We start from the raw sequence: 14,667 nt of genomic DNA on the forward strand, positions 1-14,667 counted from the left end.
GTTTTTGTTATTCTGTTTAAGCTCTATTAATATTAGTCTTTTTTAGTTTTTTTTTTGCTTCGCTAAAACAGTGAACAATTATTTTTCACAAACTATTTTTTGTATCTAGTGGTATCACTAATTATTACAAATTATTACAATTTTGCTACAAAACTTTTAATTTAATTTTTTGTAACTAATTAGTAACTAATTGTCGCAATAATTAGCAACAAAAAATAACGTGACAAATTACGAAGCTATATCGTCCAATCTTAGTAGTGGATCGTTATATATTAGCAATACTTATATTTATTTAAATATCCAGGGAGAAACGCTAATATGTTCTTTTGGAAAATGTAAAAGTAATGCTGGGAGATAGACACACTAGTATGTTTTCTTGTAAAAAAAATGTTTTTATGCCTCATGATGATTAAAAAAATGTTCTCATGTAATTAGTTTATTTTTCCATCATGATAATTAGCTTACCCTACATGATGTATAAAATATTTTATGATCGTATTTATATCTCATGAGGACGAATCGATGTAACGAATTGTGTGTAAATTTTTGAAAAAAAAAAAAAAAAAAAAAAAAGCAAATAGCGGGACTGTGAGTCAAAGTTGAAAACGATCGACTAGGCGTACTTTCTTTATGCCACATTGATGAATGTATGATTCTAGTGTAACTAAAAAGTAAGAACACGCAAAATTGATGAGTTTAAAACGACTCAGTAGAAACTAAAATTCAGAAGATTCAGTAAAACCCATCATATCTAACAGGGTATAGATGTGGAGTCAAATTTGAAAACGACTGGGGTACTTTCTTTGCCACATGATATATACAGTATATTGGATGAGTTTAAAACGACTCAGTAAAATTTGTTTGCTAAAAGATTCTATGAAGACTATGATCATAATTATGTTACTGTGTACTGTACTTTTTGTCATTCTCTTAACTCTTAAGTAAGTGAGGGATGTATTAAACCGAACCAAACCACGTTGATCCTTTTAAATTGAAAAAAATATATATTAAAAAGTCAAAGGTATATATGTATAGTGGAGATAACGGCAATATATATTTTTTCTTGGTTTGCAAATTGCAACCTTTCCCCATGTCACATGCATGGACCAAGAGAGTTGTATGCCTCCTAAGTCCTAACCAACACAAACATAATACCCGATCCATTCTTTATATTTTTCTTTTTTTGGATAAAGGGGTTTCTAACCCATTCCAACTTTTGTAATGAGGATTTTAGAAAATCAATACATTTATGATTTTTTTTTGGTAAGGATCAATACATTTATGATAAGGAAGCAAAAGAAATGGGTTAGAACCCCCTTTATCCAACAAAAGAAAAAAGATTAATATTTTCTAAACAAAAATATTAAATGGGCTAGAAACCCCTTTTTCGTTTTTTATTTTATTTATTATTATTATTATTTTTTAACTCAAACTAAAATTAAATCATTCCAATAAACCTACGCTAAAATCGATAGAGAGTTTAGGAGCACCTAAACAAAAGGAAAAATATTAATATTTTAACATGATTTATTGGAATGATTTAATTTTAGTTTGAATTAAACATTCTAAACCCATGAGAGTGAAGTGTCTAATGGGTATCTTGTGGTGTTTTGTTTGGAAACCTCTTACCAATTATCTTTTTTTTTTCCTATTATTTTATTTTTTACAGTGTTAGATATTCTCTTAATAACCTCCCAATGGAGGTGTGTTTAAAGAGATATGCGTGAAAAAAGTTTCGGTCATAAAATTAGATGAATACAAACATTTTACCATTTAAGAGTTATACATATTGCAACTTATTAATCCAATTTGATTGTATATATTTCATTAATGAAACTAGAAATGGTTTCTTACAATTTTTAAAAAAAATCTGTGTAACTTGGTTGTTAAATTATAGAGGAATTATTATTACAAACAGTAATCTAAAATATTTACTGTTTGAATTTCTTTTGATCTGATATCAACGTTTTGATATTTGCTTCATAGTTCATAATAGAGTTTTCAGCATTTATTTAATATATACTGACTTTAAAGAACATCAGCTGACCCTTTATTTGATATTCTGGGTTGGAATGGTAACTGCGGTTTGGGAGGCCAAATCTGTCTGCGGTTTGGACCGCTCTATTTTTGGGACGGATTACAGATCGTTGTAGACCAACTTTATTTATATGCAAAAGCGGTCTGCAGTTAGTTCGCAGCGGTCTTGTCTCTGCTTTATTTAGACCGCACTACTGCAAACTATATTTGCTGAATAATAATAAAAAAGTGGTCTAGTTCGCAGACAGATTTGTCTACTCCAACAACTGCAACCATTCGCACCTCTAACTTTTGCACCGTTTCTTCCGTTAGACTTCTAATTAAATATGACTATATGAGTAATTGACAAATACTATCGGTTGGCTTTATGATTTATCTATGGTTTTTTCTCTGCTTCTTCTTATCTGCAATCAGCGAGTTGCCAGAAGTATCCGTAAATCAATCATTATAAGTTAAAAGTGTCTCATTTACAACAAAACAACAGAAGTCGTCCAAAAGCAGTGGTCAATTTTTAAAACTCAGTCAACATATATATATAGATAGCAAACTTGTCCCCCATTGTCAACACAACTCTTTTTGTCCTGAATTCTTGATTTTCTATCTTTTTATTTTGTTTTACAAAAGCTAATTTTTCATACTATAATTACTACAATTTTTCTGCTACATAAACTAATTGTTTTTCTTTTGCAAACGCAATTTCATTTATAAATTAAACCTTACCATATCTTATAAGGTTTTAAAATATTAATGAAGGGGATAGTAGTATTGGAAAATCAGTAAAACTGATAAATTCATGAGAGTAAGGAATACAATCTGTTTATCAAGAATTATCATTAGAATCTAATGAGAACAAAGTCACAAATTACATTCTCTAATATGATCAACCTAAGTTTTCTAATCTAAGATAAATATTAAAAAATGATACATTTAAAATAAGGGATGGTAAACTTCCTAAATTATCATATTGACAATTTATCAACAACCTTCCATAACATTCGTGATTCTTCTATAAATCATATATTTTTCATTTCCATAATCAAGATTTATTATTTTAGTTTTCGAGTTCTGGTCAGATTTGCAATTAGATGCGATTCGATGATATCAATCAGCTTTTTTCTAATTGTCGGAAACTTCTTATTTTGTTGTTGAAACATCGTATTTTCTCTAATTCGTTTGTTGAACAACCAAAGTGTTTCTTCTATTTGTTCCATCTACATTAATTCATATATATCATTTTTTTATACTTTCGTAGTGCAGTCAAAAGGGTTTAACAAATTGTAGTGATAGTTATAGACTTGTAGTCTAATTTATTCAATTTAATCATCTCCAAACGACATACCAATACATAATCTTTCCCTCGAAATTAAGGAATATATTTATACGATGGGGCAATGTCACTAACCAATATAACTAAGAGAATTTTAATTAATAGTTTGTACGAATCTATTAGTGGGCCAAATTATAAGTGGTCAAAACAAAGTCTCATTATAAAGCTAGTTAACTAATTAATCTATTTGAATTAGTTATTGAATAAAGCTGATTGTCAAGATTTCCAGGTCTTGGTGTCCACATGGGATGTTTATATAGTATAAGAAAAGGAGAGGTTGTAGATTCTTGTTAAACCCTAATTATAAGGCTTCAACTGCATGAAGTGCGGAGAGGAAACGGAAAAGAAAAGCATACAAATAAAAAAGAATGGGGGCAGACCGGCACGCAGTCGCATTACGCTTTACCTAAAACAATATGACAAGGCCACTTCAACTCCCTGCTTCACATTTTGGAGTCTAATACTTTTTTTACATGTATTATGTGGATAGAACTTACCCTGTTTTTATGCTAATGGTGGTTGATTTTAGTTAGAGATAACACCAACTAGATTCCACCAAAGTTTCACCGACTCTACTCTTTTTTTTTCAAAGGTAAAAAAGTTCTCTAAAGATTAACTCATTAACGTTTTTGGAAACTGTTTAAAACAGCAATTGTCTATAAAACGAAAAAAACATACAAGTTTTTGGTATAAAACGAAAAAAAAAAAAATGGAAACATTTTCCTATGGTGATATTGTCTTCGATATCTCTTTTCTTTTTTTGGTAAACAAGTTTTTCTCTCTTTTTTCTTTTGACATCGCCAAATTTTATCTCATTATCTGTAAAGAAACTAAAATATGTCACCACAAACTTTTCTAATTCTAAACAACGACTATAGTCGGATCAATAATCAATTCAGTAATTTTCATGTAAACGCAATTGTCGGTTCGTCTAGCCGTCGGAGGTTGGTGCTTCAAGGTCCTACCTTCGTTACCACCCATCTTGGTTCTGTGTGAACAAAGACGAAACTCTTTGGCGCGTGGGAAAAAAGCTTCGGTGCACGTGTCTCGTGTGAGTTTGTCCTTTTCTTAACCACGCACACACACACACACAACACCGTCGTTTACTTCCGTCCCTTTTGTTCGATTCTTATTGGCGTAGAACTCTCGAGAGCCACATGATTCCTCACTCTGTTAATCGGACTCCGTTATTACGCTGAGTTGTTAATTTTCTTAGTATCTTTTTGTTTGTTTTACATTATGGGAGTGCATAATTTATTCGAAGAAAAAAGGCTATTCTCACACGCCTCTCAGCTAATTGAGATTACGTCTGTCGGAGTTTCGATTCTTCGCTTGTTCCCAAGACTAATAAAGCTAATTCTTGTTCTATATATCGACCTATGTGTAACGCTAGATCTATATTCGGTATATCCTGAAGCATCGGGTTTTCTTTTTTTTTTTTCTTTTTTTCTTTTTTGGACAACCATAAATTTTCATTCAAATTAAAACCCATCAAGAGTTGTGTTCTTACAGCATAAAACCAAATAGACGTAGAGAACTAAAGATAGGGGCTCTTTGAGCTTAACAAAATGATTTTCACATTGAAAAGGTTTTGAGAAGTCTATTGGAACCAGGGCGGCTTCGTTCTTGAAGTCAGGCTTCACGAAATCCTCGACCAACGGGTGGTCATGAGCGGCTCTAGCGGATGGCACCGATAAGCTTTTAAAAGGGTGTTCCACGGAGGGAACGCTTGAGGGCTTTTCCGCCAACCTGAAAGGGTTCAATGGCATTGGATAGTTTAAGCTTTGAAGAGCAAACCTCATGATTATAAATGAAGCTGTATTCGGGGATCGCAAGCAGAGGGTATCAAAACATAACAAAGCAGATGGGTCATCCCTCTCATGGCAATGGAGGTAAATGAAATCCACACAAAGCTTGTAATCAGTTTGGCCCTGGAAAGTAGAAACAGACCCAAGCTTCCGATCTAATGGCAGTCGGTGGTACAAGGGTTCAACGATTTTTGTCGCCAACCTGAGAGGGTTCAATCGCATGGGATACTTAAAGCTTTGAAGAACATACCACATAGTTGTAGATGAAGCTATAATCGGAGATCGCAGGAAGAGGGTGTCAAACTGTAACAAAGCAGGTGGGTCATCCCTCACATGGCAATTGAGGTAAATGAATTCCACACAAAGCTTGTAGTCAATTTTGTCCTGGAAAGTTTCAACAGACCCAAGCAATCGATCTACTGGTGGTAGGTGGTACAGGGGGTCAAAGGGTTTAAAGCAAGGGGTTTAAGCAAGCTATCGGATCCGATTCATAACTATGGTTATACAAGGTCGGCATCCAGACAAAGCTACTAAGCTGACCTCGACAAACAGATTTATCAAGCAGTTCTGAAGACACCAACATTCTGCTACCGAGGGAAACTCGACTTGATCCAGCAGAGACTATTGATACTAAAGAACTGGAACTTGACTTAATCTTCTCAATAACAGGTCTAGGTAGATAAATTCTAACACTAAGCAAGCATTTTCGACAATGGAACAGCAACTTCACATACGCAGCAAGCAACAACCAAAGAGAAACCGGCAGCAGGCATTTACTATGATTGAACGGATGCATCACAAGGACAAACGTTCGTGTGGAAAATGAAAATACAGACCTGGGCCTCAAAAGACGGAAACAGGGATCGTTGGCTTTGGTAGTGGGCCGAGATGAGGTTACTGGGCCTAACAATGGATACAGATCCATTAACAGAAACCCTAGGAAACCACCGGTTGAGAAGGGGGTGGCGATGGAAAGGCGGCGTGCTGACAAGTAGCTTTTCCGACTGGATCCACTGGACACCGGGAGGGGCATGGACAGCAGAGATCTGGAGTCCTGAGGCTTCGCGGTGGGAGAGGGATTGAAGAGTAGAAAAAGTAGCTTTGTTATCTCAGCTTCTCGCGGACATGAGTTTCTTAGCCAGAAGGCGACACCACCGAGAGTCGTCGTCTTACACCCCAAACATAGAAATTCAGGCAAGGCGAGGATTTGTTCAGATCTGTACACTAAGAGAGGGGTCAGGTCTACTAGCCGCATCATGGGATTTAGGGAGAGAGGTTGATTCGGGTTGAGGGTCAGCAGAGCGATCCCTCGCCGTCTAACTTTGGATGAGTATCGGATAAGAAGACTTTCCAACGGGGGAGAGGAGACTTGAGGATGAAATATGACAAGTAAACAGAAGCAGAAAGAAGACGAAGGATCTGACGCCGGCAAACTGGAGCTTTACCGGCGTCGGAGCAGAATTCGCTTGAGGGATTCTCGATATTTGTGTTTGAGAGAAAAAGGTTTTCACATTTGGTTTAGTTAAGTGTATAAAAAGTATGTTTGCATCCGGTTTTCTTAGATATGGAAAATTCTACCAAACTCCATCAACTTATTAGTTATTACTATCTACACATAAACACAATTTGTCTGTACGTATGATATTACAGCTAGTAATTAGTGTAGACAAACTAATTAATGTATATTTTAAGTATCCGAAGACATCAGCTACACTCACTCTCTTGCATTTTAAAATATCACCTCCATTATGAAAATCAAGACTTGCAAGCGTTAGATACGAGTGTTATTAAGCAAAATTCATAATCTATGTTTTATAAAACTAATTAGTTTTATCCTCTGTAACATGCACTATATTGAAAAGTTAATAAAGAATATGTTAAAAATGTTCTAAACGTAATAATCTATACAATATACTTGCAGTTTTATCGCATTAATAAAACTAATTTTGTTTATAACTCAAGAGACAAATTAACAAAGAAAACGATTAGTGATTCTTACAATTTAAAAAAATAAATTAAAGAATGGATTATATAACACACCAGAGACCAAAAAAAAAAAAAAAAAACCTCTTTTAAGGTTCGAGTTTAACGTCACGCACACACGCGTCTGGACGTAATCAGACAGAATTAGATTCACTGACTGACGCCGCTGTAACTGTAACTTTTTTTAACCACTCGGTAAAAGAGGAACCTCGGTCGGATTATGAAACTTGATTTGACGCCACGTTAGTTGTTACTTGTTAGTTAACTCTCGCGCCTTTTGACTCTCTTGGTAACGATTCTTTTTATGTTCGCTTTATTTAACTTTTTAACTTTTTTTTTTCTTTTCTTTTTCCCAACTCTTTTCATTAAAAAAAAACTTTAAACGAGCAAATTCAGCCCTTTACAACACTATGGAAGTACATGAGTTTACAATCATGATTTATAAACATAATTATTGCTTACCATATGAGACATGTTGTAAATCACTAATTCTAATTGTCGTTATCAAAGAATCTACTTCTTCTTTTTATTTTTTAATGGTTTATAAGCATGACGTTGAGCTCATCATCTCATCAAATGATTAGTTTTTGTTGTAAACCATTAATGATGGATCTCCATAACCGGTTCATGCATGTCCAAGTCCACAAGGTCCATCGTCCTATCTCTTCTTATTCCTTGTCGGTTTAGAATTTCTATTGAGTTTAGGGTTTATGTACTACTATATATATGTACTCTTATTCGATTGAATGAATAACAACACATAAGAGAATACAACCTCTTGTTTTTCTACTTTCATAATTGTTGATTGAAATCTAAACTTTTATAACGAATCTGTCGACTGAATAAAAATCTTTCGATCTTGCATTAAATGTATTAGATGTAAGTTATTGATACCATTACAACAATATTTATGGACCACTTGTTAGCCAATATAAGGAAATTGATATGTATACTTGATGGAGATTTTTTTTTTGTCCAAGGCGAATAAATTTACAGTGTTACCACACCTTGCTTCATAAATAAGAATCCACCATCTAGTACTTCACATGTTTGAGTTGAGTCAATCATAAATAATATAGATCCCCACATCAAAGGATTCATTTGTGTTTCAAGGAAAAACCTTACATTTAAGTGTTGATGGTGTCATGACAGTACCACTCAAATCTGAGGATGCAGATATATTTACATAAAAAGATCCTACAGATTAATCATACCTAGTATTATGTAATAAATTTTAAAAAAACTGACCTATAGTTGGAAGGATCGTTCCTGGTCATATTTGGATTGAGGTTCGAGATATTTAATTTTGGTCAGATCCGACTTTGATTTGACAAACAATAGTATCATGATCATAAAAGAATATAAAATATTCATCATATACTTGTCACGACTAATGTTGACTAACACCATCATCTAAACCGCAATATTAATTTTTTTTCGTTTAAAAAAAAGAAAAATAATAATTAATTGATTTATTTATTCTATTAGAATGAAGCCCGGACTACGTCCGAAAACAAAAATTTGGTAAAGTTTTTGTGTTGAGAAGTTAATGTGTTCAATTAGAAATCAACAAATTCGATAAAAAAAGATTAGATGAACGGATACCAAAAGTCTATTTGTCATAAATAACTATATTGATCAACCTCATAACTCCAAATGACCAAACAAACATCTCCAAACTCCCCTTCAATCTCCATTGGAGAGTCTCCGAACAAAGATCTCTTGCAGCTTCTAAAACTCGATCTTCATAACACCAATAGTTTTCTTTCTTACCGTAGTTTCACGAAATCAAACGGTCAATTGTTACTATATATAAAGCACTTAAGTTGCGTTTAATTAAAATTATGAGATCAACTGTTAATTAAAAAAAAAACAAAGGAAGAACTAAATGAGAATTGATAACCTTGGTCCTTGGGTAAGTCACGATCGGATATTATCGAATTGATTTGTGAAAGAGATTTCTTTTTGCCCAAAAGGTATCACACGGAACCTGAAAACAAAACCCACATGTTCCAACAGTTATTTCTCTAGCACTTTTTGAAGACAACATTAACAGTAAAAAATATATATATATATATATATATATATATATGAGAAGAAGAAATAATAATTTACTAAGTTTAAAGCAAAATTAAGTTAAAACGGAAACCCGGAACAAAATATGCAAAACCGAGAGACATGCAAATCTCAGAAACATTACAAATTTTATAGTTTTATACCTTAATTGGAGTTACACTCGTTCTAATCTTTCTCTTCTTAGCCATATTTGATTTCACAGGAGAAGGGAGAGTGAGATGAATTCTGGTTCAAAGGGAAAGAAGGAAAAAAAAAAATGTGTAAGAATTGTTAATCTGTCATGACGTAAATCGGACAGTAGAAGAATTAACTGACCCGAAAGTGAGAATTTAGGAGTCGAAATTAGAAAATTGCTAAGAAAATCTAACAATATAAATGAGTAAGAACGGTTGCAAGACATGGGGATGATCGTAAGGAAAATGGCAAGAAAGAAGGGAACAGTTTATGATGTTTTTTTTTATAGGTTTTGATGAAAAATAGTTATTACTGGTCAAAAACTCAAAACTAAAAAATATTGAACCTACTACCAGTACCACGATATATTTTTGTTTAAAGTTATTTTAAAAATAAACCTTCCACGGGAAGATTTAGATTTCTTTTAATTATATATTTTCTTAAAAAAAATAGTATTTTTCTTTCTTTATGCCACGATCTTTTTTTTTTTGGTTTGTTTTACAATTAATTTTTTTTTTCTTGCTGATATGTCAAATTTTGATTGGTATAGTGACTTGTCCTTTCACAGGACAAAGGATTGAAGTATCTCGTGGGTTTTAGAGGTGATTTATCGTACCGTACGTATCAATCAGTCTTGGCCGCATTGTCAAACTACACACGCTTCCCAGGAGGAGACAGACTCCTTCCCGATCGGCTGTGATTCCAACTATAATCCCAGAAGGCGTCTCCTTCCAGATCTGTGCACATTCCAAAACTCTCATGTGAGTTTCTCTGAATCTCTTCAAAGAATAATATATATATATATATATATATAGATTTTGGTGAAAGATGTAGACTTTTTTTTCTTTTTAGTTGATACAGAGATGCCATTGTGTGTTCAGAAATAGTTTGTGCTAATTTTTCCAGAATTTCTAAGTCACCCTTCTCTGTGTTTGGATAATTCTCTTCATTCGCTATTCTAGATTGCACAATTGTTATTATTATTATTATTTTTTTTTATCATAAACACAATTCTTGGTGCAGAATGAAGGCTCTTATTCTCGTTGGAGGATTCGGAACCAGATTGAGGCCACTTACCTTCAGCATGCCCAAACCACTTGTTGATTTTGGAAACAAACCTATGATTTTGCATCAGGTAGGTAGCTTCTTCTTCTTCTTTCACAGTTTTTTTTTTTTTTTTTTCTCATTAAACGAGCAGATTGACGCAGGGGTTGACTGATGTTGAATTATTAGTTTCTTCTTTTGTATTTGTATTTTGTAGTAATGGTTCATCATTTGTATCTTGCTTCCTTGGTGCAACTCTATTTTTCCAGTTTCTTCTTTTTCTCATTATGATGCATTCGCAGATTGAAGCTCTAAAAGCTGCTGGAGTGACTGAAGTTGTATTAGCTATCAATCACCAACAACCAGATGTAACATTCCGTAACCACAACTATATTACGATTGATTGATTATTCCGTGTAAATTAAATTATTCATCCTCCTCCTTTCTCTTTTGGTATTTTTTCTTTCAGGTCATGTTAAATTTTGTGAAAGACTATGAGAAGAAGCTAGAGATTAAGATCACGTTTTCCCAAGAAACTGAACCGCTTGGGACAGCAGGGCCTCTCGCGTTGGCTCGGGATAAGCTTGTCGATGAAACAGGCCAACCGTTTTTTGTACTAAACAGCGATGTTATCTGCGAATACCCGTTGCTCGAGATGATCGAATTCCACAAGACTAACAACGCTGAAGCTTCAATTATGGTGACCAAGGTGAAAAAAAAAGAACATTTTATGCGGTTTTTTTAAGTTGAACATTTTATGCATTTATCTGTTAATAACTTTGATACTTCGTGCCTTCTATTATTTAACAGGTTGATGATCCTTCCAAGTATGGTGTGGTGGTTACGGAGGAAGCTACGGCGAGAGTTGAAAGTTTTGTAGAGAAACCAAAACATTTTGTGGGGAACAAGATAAACGCTGGGATATACCTCCTGAACCCATCTGTTCTCGACAGGATAGAGCTGAGACGGACTTCGATAGAGAAAGAGATATTCCCTAAGATAGCTTCAGAGAAGAAGCTTTACGCGATGGTGCTACCTGGCTTTTGGATGGACATTGGTCAACCGAAAGATTACATAACCGGGCAAAGAATGTACCTTAACTCCCTAAGAGAAAAATCTTCACAGGAACTGGCGACAGGGGATAACATAATTGGGAATGTTCTTGTGGATGAAAGTGCGGTCATAGGAGAAGGTTGCTTGATCGGACCTGATGTGGTGATTGGTCCGGGATGTGTGATTGATTCAGGTGTTAGATTGTTGGGTTGTACTGTAATGCGTGGAGTTTGGATGAAGGAACATGCGTGCATCTCTAATAGTATCGTGGGATGGGATTCGACTGTTGGAAGGTGGGCTCGGGTTGTTAACATAACGGTTCTTGGCAAAGATGTTCATGTTGCCGATGCAGAGGTTTACAACAGCGGGGCTGTTATCGAAGACCAAGCGTCTGTGAAACCGGAGATCGTCATGTGACTTTTATATTCAGTATCCAGAGCTCTGTTGTGTTGTATCTATATTAGTCTTCTCGTTTAATCTATGATGACTAGCATAATAAAAATGTGGGTATGTAATTTGACATAAGTGACTTATTTAATATTTCGGTTAAAGACATAAATGACGCATTGTTTTTTTATCAGTAATCACATTAGTCAATTTCAAAAGGGAGCATGACACTGAATGTAACAGGTCGTTTCGGCAAAACGTCAAGCTCGGTGATAACAGGAAGATGGTGGTCGAAGGAAAAGGTGACCTTGTGCTAAAAATTAATGGGTTAATCCAAGTTGTGTCTTCGGTGTACTATGTGCCTGGATTGAAGAACACTCTGTTAAGTGTGGGTCAGCTACAACAGAAGGGGCTGCGAATCACCATAGAAGATGATGCGTGTGAGATTTGGCACAAAGAGCAACAAAGAGTAACTATGTACTCTTCGATGTCAACAAACAGGATGTTTGTTATACTCGCAACGGTGGTAGGAGTGAAGGAAGAGACTGAAACAAAGGGCCTGCAAACTAGTGTGGAGAAAACAGAGTCAATGTGGCATAAGAGATATGGTCACTTAAGACACAAAGGTCTGCAGATGCTTGGAGAGAAAGAGATGGTAGTGGGTCTGCCACAAATCAGTCAACAGGAGGGTGTGTGTGAAGTCTGTATGAAGGGGAAGCAGATACGGACAAACATACAGAAGCAGAGTAACTGGCAAGCTAGCAGGAGACTTGACCTGGTCCATAGTGACATATGCGGTCCCATCTCGCCGGCGTCAGAAGGATGAAAAAGGTACATCATCAATTTTATCGATGATTACAGTAGAAAATGCTGGACTTATTTCTTAGTGGAGAAATCAGAAGCGTTTGGCAAGTTCAAGGAGTTTAGGGATGAGGCTGAAAGAGAAACAGGAGAACATCTGGTTTGTCTAAGAACCGATAGGGGAGGAGAGTACAACTCGACAACCTTCCAAGACTACTGCAAGGAGCATGGGATAAAGCGACAGCTTACTACTGCATACACTCCTCAGCATAATGGGGTTGCAAAAAGGAAAAATCGGAGTGTTCTCAACATGACAAGGTGCATGATGATGGGAATGAATGTACCACAACGGTTCTAGCCAGAAGCAGTTCAGTATTCGGTGTATATCCTAAACCAAAGTCCTACATCCATACTTGGTGATGTGACGCCAACAGAGAAATGGAGCAATCGCAAGCCATCGGTTGATCATCTCAGAGTGTTCGGCTGTGTGGCGTTTGCTTTGATTCCATATGAGAAGTGAGTTAAGCTAGACGAGAAAAGCACCAAATGTGTAATGTTTGGAGTCAGTCGAGAGTCTAAAGCTTATCGTCTATATGATCCAATCACCAAGAGGATCATAACAAGTAAGGATGTGGTGTTCAATGAGAATATAGGGTGGAACTGGGAGTCGAATGCAGAAAATAAAGAGATACCATGGGAGGTGATGTTCGGAGATGATGTAGAGGCTGCTCAGGATCATCAAAACAACGGTGAAGTAGGAGAAGAAGGAGATGGTGAACCAGAGCAGAACAATGAACCTCATGATGACGAAGGAGAAGATGCACCAACCTTACCAGCGGCTTCAACAGACAATAACAACAACACACCTCCAAGAGAAAGAAGAAACAGGAGAAAACCAGTTTGAATGAAAGACTATGAGTGTGAAGGTATGAGTTTGTACATTGAAGAATGTTATGATGAAGTAATAGCAATGTTGGTTGCAGAAGTCGACCCAACCAAGTTTGACGAAGCAGTCAAACATGAGAAGTGGAGAAAAGCAATGGAGGCTCAAAATAATGTCGATCGAAGACAATAATACTTGGGAGTTAGTTGAGCTACCTGACAATGCAAAGGTGATAGGTGTCAAGTGGGTGTATAAGACAAAGCTCAATGAGAGGGGACAAATCGACAAGTTTAAGGCAAGGTTAGTAGCTAAAGGCTTTCATCAAACACATGGTATTGACTTCCACGAAGTGTTTGGACCTGTTGCTCGCTGGGATACAGTTAGAGTGATACTTGGAGCTGCTGCACATAAAGGATGGAGTGTGTTTCAGTTTGATGTGAAAAGTGCATTCTTACATGGAGAGCTCCAAGAGGACGTTTATGTAGAGCAACCGCTGGGTTTTGAGAAAAGAGATGAGAGTGAGAAGGTGTACAAGCTTAAGAAGGCGTTGTATGGTCTCTGGCAAGCTCCTAGGACGTGGTACAGCAAGATTGAGGGATACTTTCAAAGGAAAGGTTTTAAGAAGTGCTATTGTGAACATACTCTGTTCGTAAAGGAAGAAGAAGATGAGATTCAAGTTGTGAGTCTCTATGTAGACGACTTGATCTACACTGGAAATTCAGAGAGGATGCTTGGTGAATTCAAGGCATCAATGAAAGAGGAGTTTGCAATGACTGATCTAGGCAAGATGAAGTATTTTCTCGGAGTTGAGGTAGTTCAGGATGAGGGAGGTATTTTCATTGGACAAAAGAAGTATGCTGAAGAGATATTGATCAGATTTGGAATGGAGAATTGTAACTCAGTCAAGAATCCGATGGTGCCAGGTCAGAAATTGTCGAAGGAAGGTTTTGGTTCAGCTGTGGATGCTACAATCTTTAAACAAATGGTGGGAATTCTGAGATACCTGACAGTGACACGACCTGATTTGATCTACTCGGTTAATCTGGTCTCTCGATACATGGAAGAACCTAAGGAGCAGCATTGGTTAGCTGTGA

At 35.8% G+C, this 14,667-nt stretch overlaps 1 protein-coding gene and 1 long non-coding RNA gene across 2 annotated transcripts; one reads left to right on the forward strand and one right to left on the reverse strand.

Moving 5' to 3' along the window:
- Positions 1-8,757: 8,757 nt before the first annotated feature.
- LOC104721788 (uncharacterized) lies at positions 8,758-9,686 on the reverse strand. The gene is made up of 4 exons (XR_015572030.1): positions 9,547-9,686; positions 9,375-9,456; positions 9,059-9,145; positions 8,758-8,919 (listed from the first exon to the last, which is right to left on the reverse strand). It is a non-coding gene; the product is annotated as an uncharacterized LOC104721788 (long non-coding RNA).
- LOC104721789 (putative mannose-1-phosphate guanylyltransferase 3) lies at positions 9,642-12,061 on the forward strand. The gene is made up of 5 exons (XM_010439858.2): positions 9,642-10,166; positions 10,429-10,540; positions 10,752-10,817; positions 10,919-11,158; positions 11,260-12,061. Exons 2-5 carry the CDS (start codon positions 10,430-10,432, stop codon positions 11,917-11,919), a joined length of 1,077 nt encoding a protein of 358 aa, XP_010438160.2. The 5' UTR covers positions 9,642-10,166; position 10,429; the 3' UTR covers positions 11,920-12,061.
- Positions 12,062-14,667: the final 2,606 nt, after the last annotated feature.

Source organism: Camelina sativa, chromosome 11 (assembly GCF_030686135.1).
Source record: "Camelina sativa cultivar CO46 ecotype springtype chromosome 11, ASM3068613v1".
In the NCBI taxonomy this organism is placed as follows: domain Eukaryota; kingdom Viridiplantae; phylum Streptophyta; class Magnoliopsida; order Brassicales; family Brassicaceae; genus Camelina; species Camelina sativa.

What these genes read in the sequence shown, in the direction of transcription:
- LOC104721789 (XM_010439858.2), top strand. Translation starts at nt 10,430, where the DNA reads ATGAAGGCTCTTATTCTCGTTGGAGGATTCGGAACCAGATTGAGGCCA. An exon ending in AACCTATGATTTTGCATCAG is followed by an intron (nt 10,541 to 10,751) that starts GTAGGTAGCTTC and finishes ATGCATTCGCAG; the next exon opens with ATTGAAGCTCTAAAAGCTGC. An exon ending in CTTCAATTATGGTGACCAAG is followed by an intron (nt 11,159 to 11,259) that starts GTGAAAAAAAAA and finishes ATTATTTAACAG; the next exon opens with GTTGATGATCCTTCCAAGTA.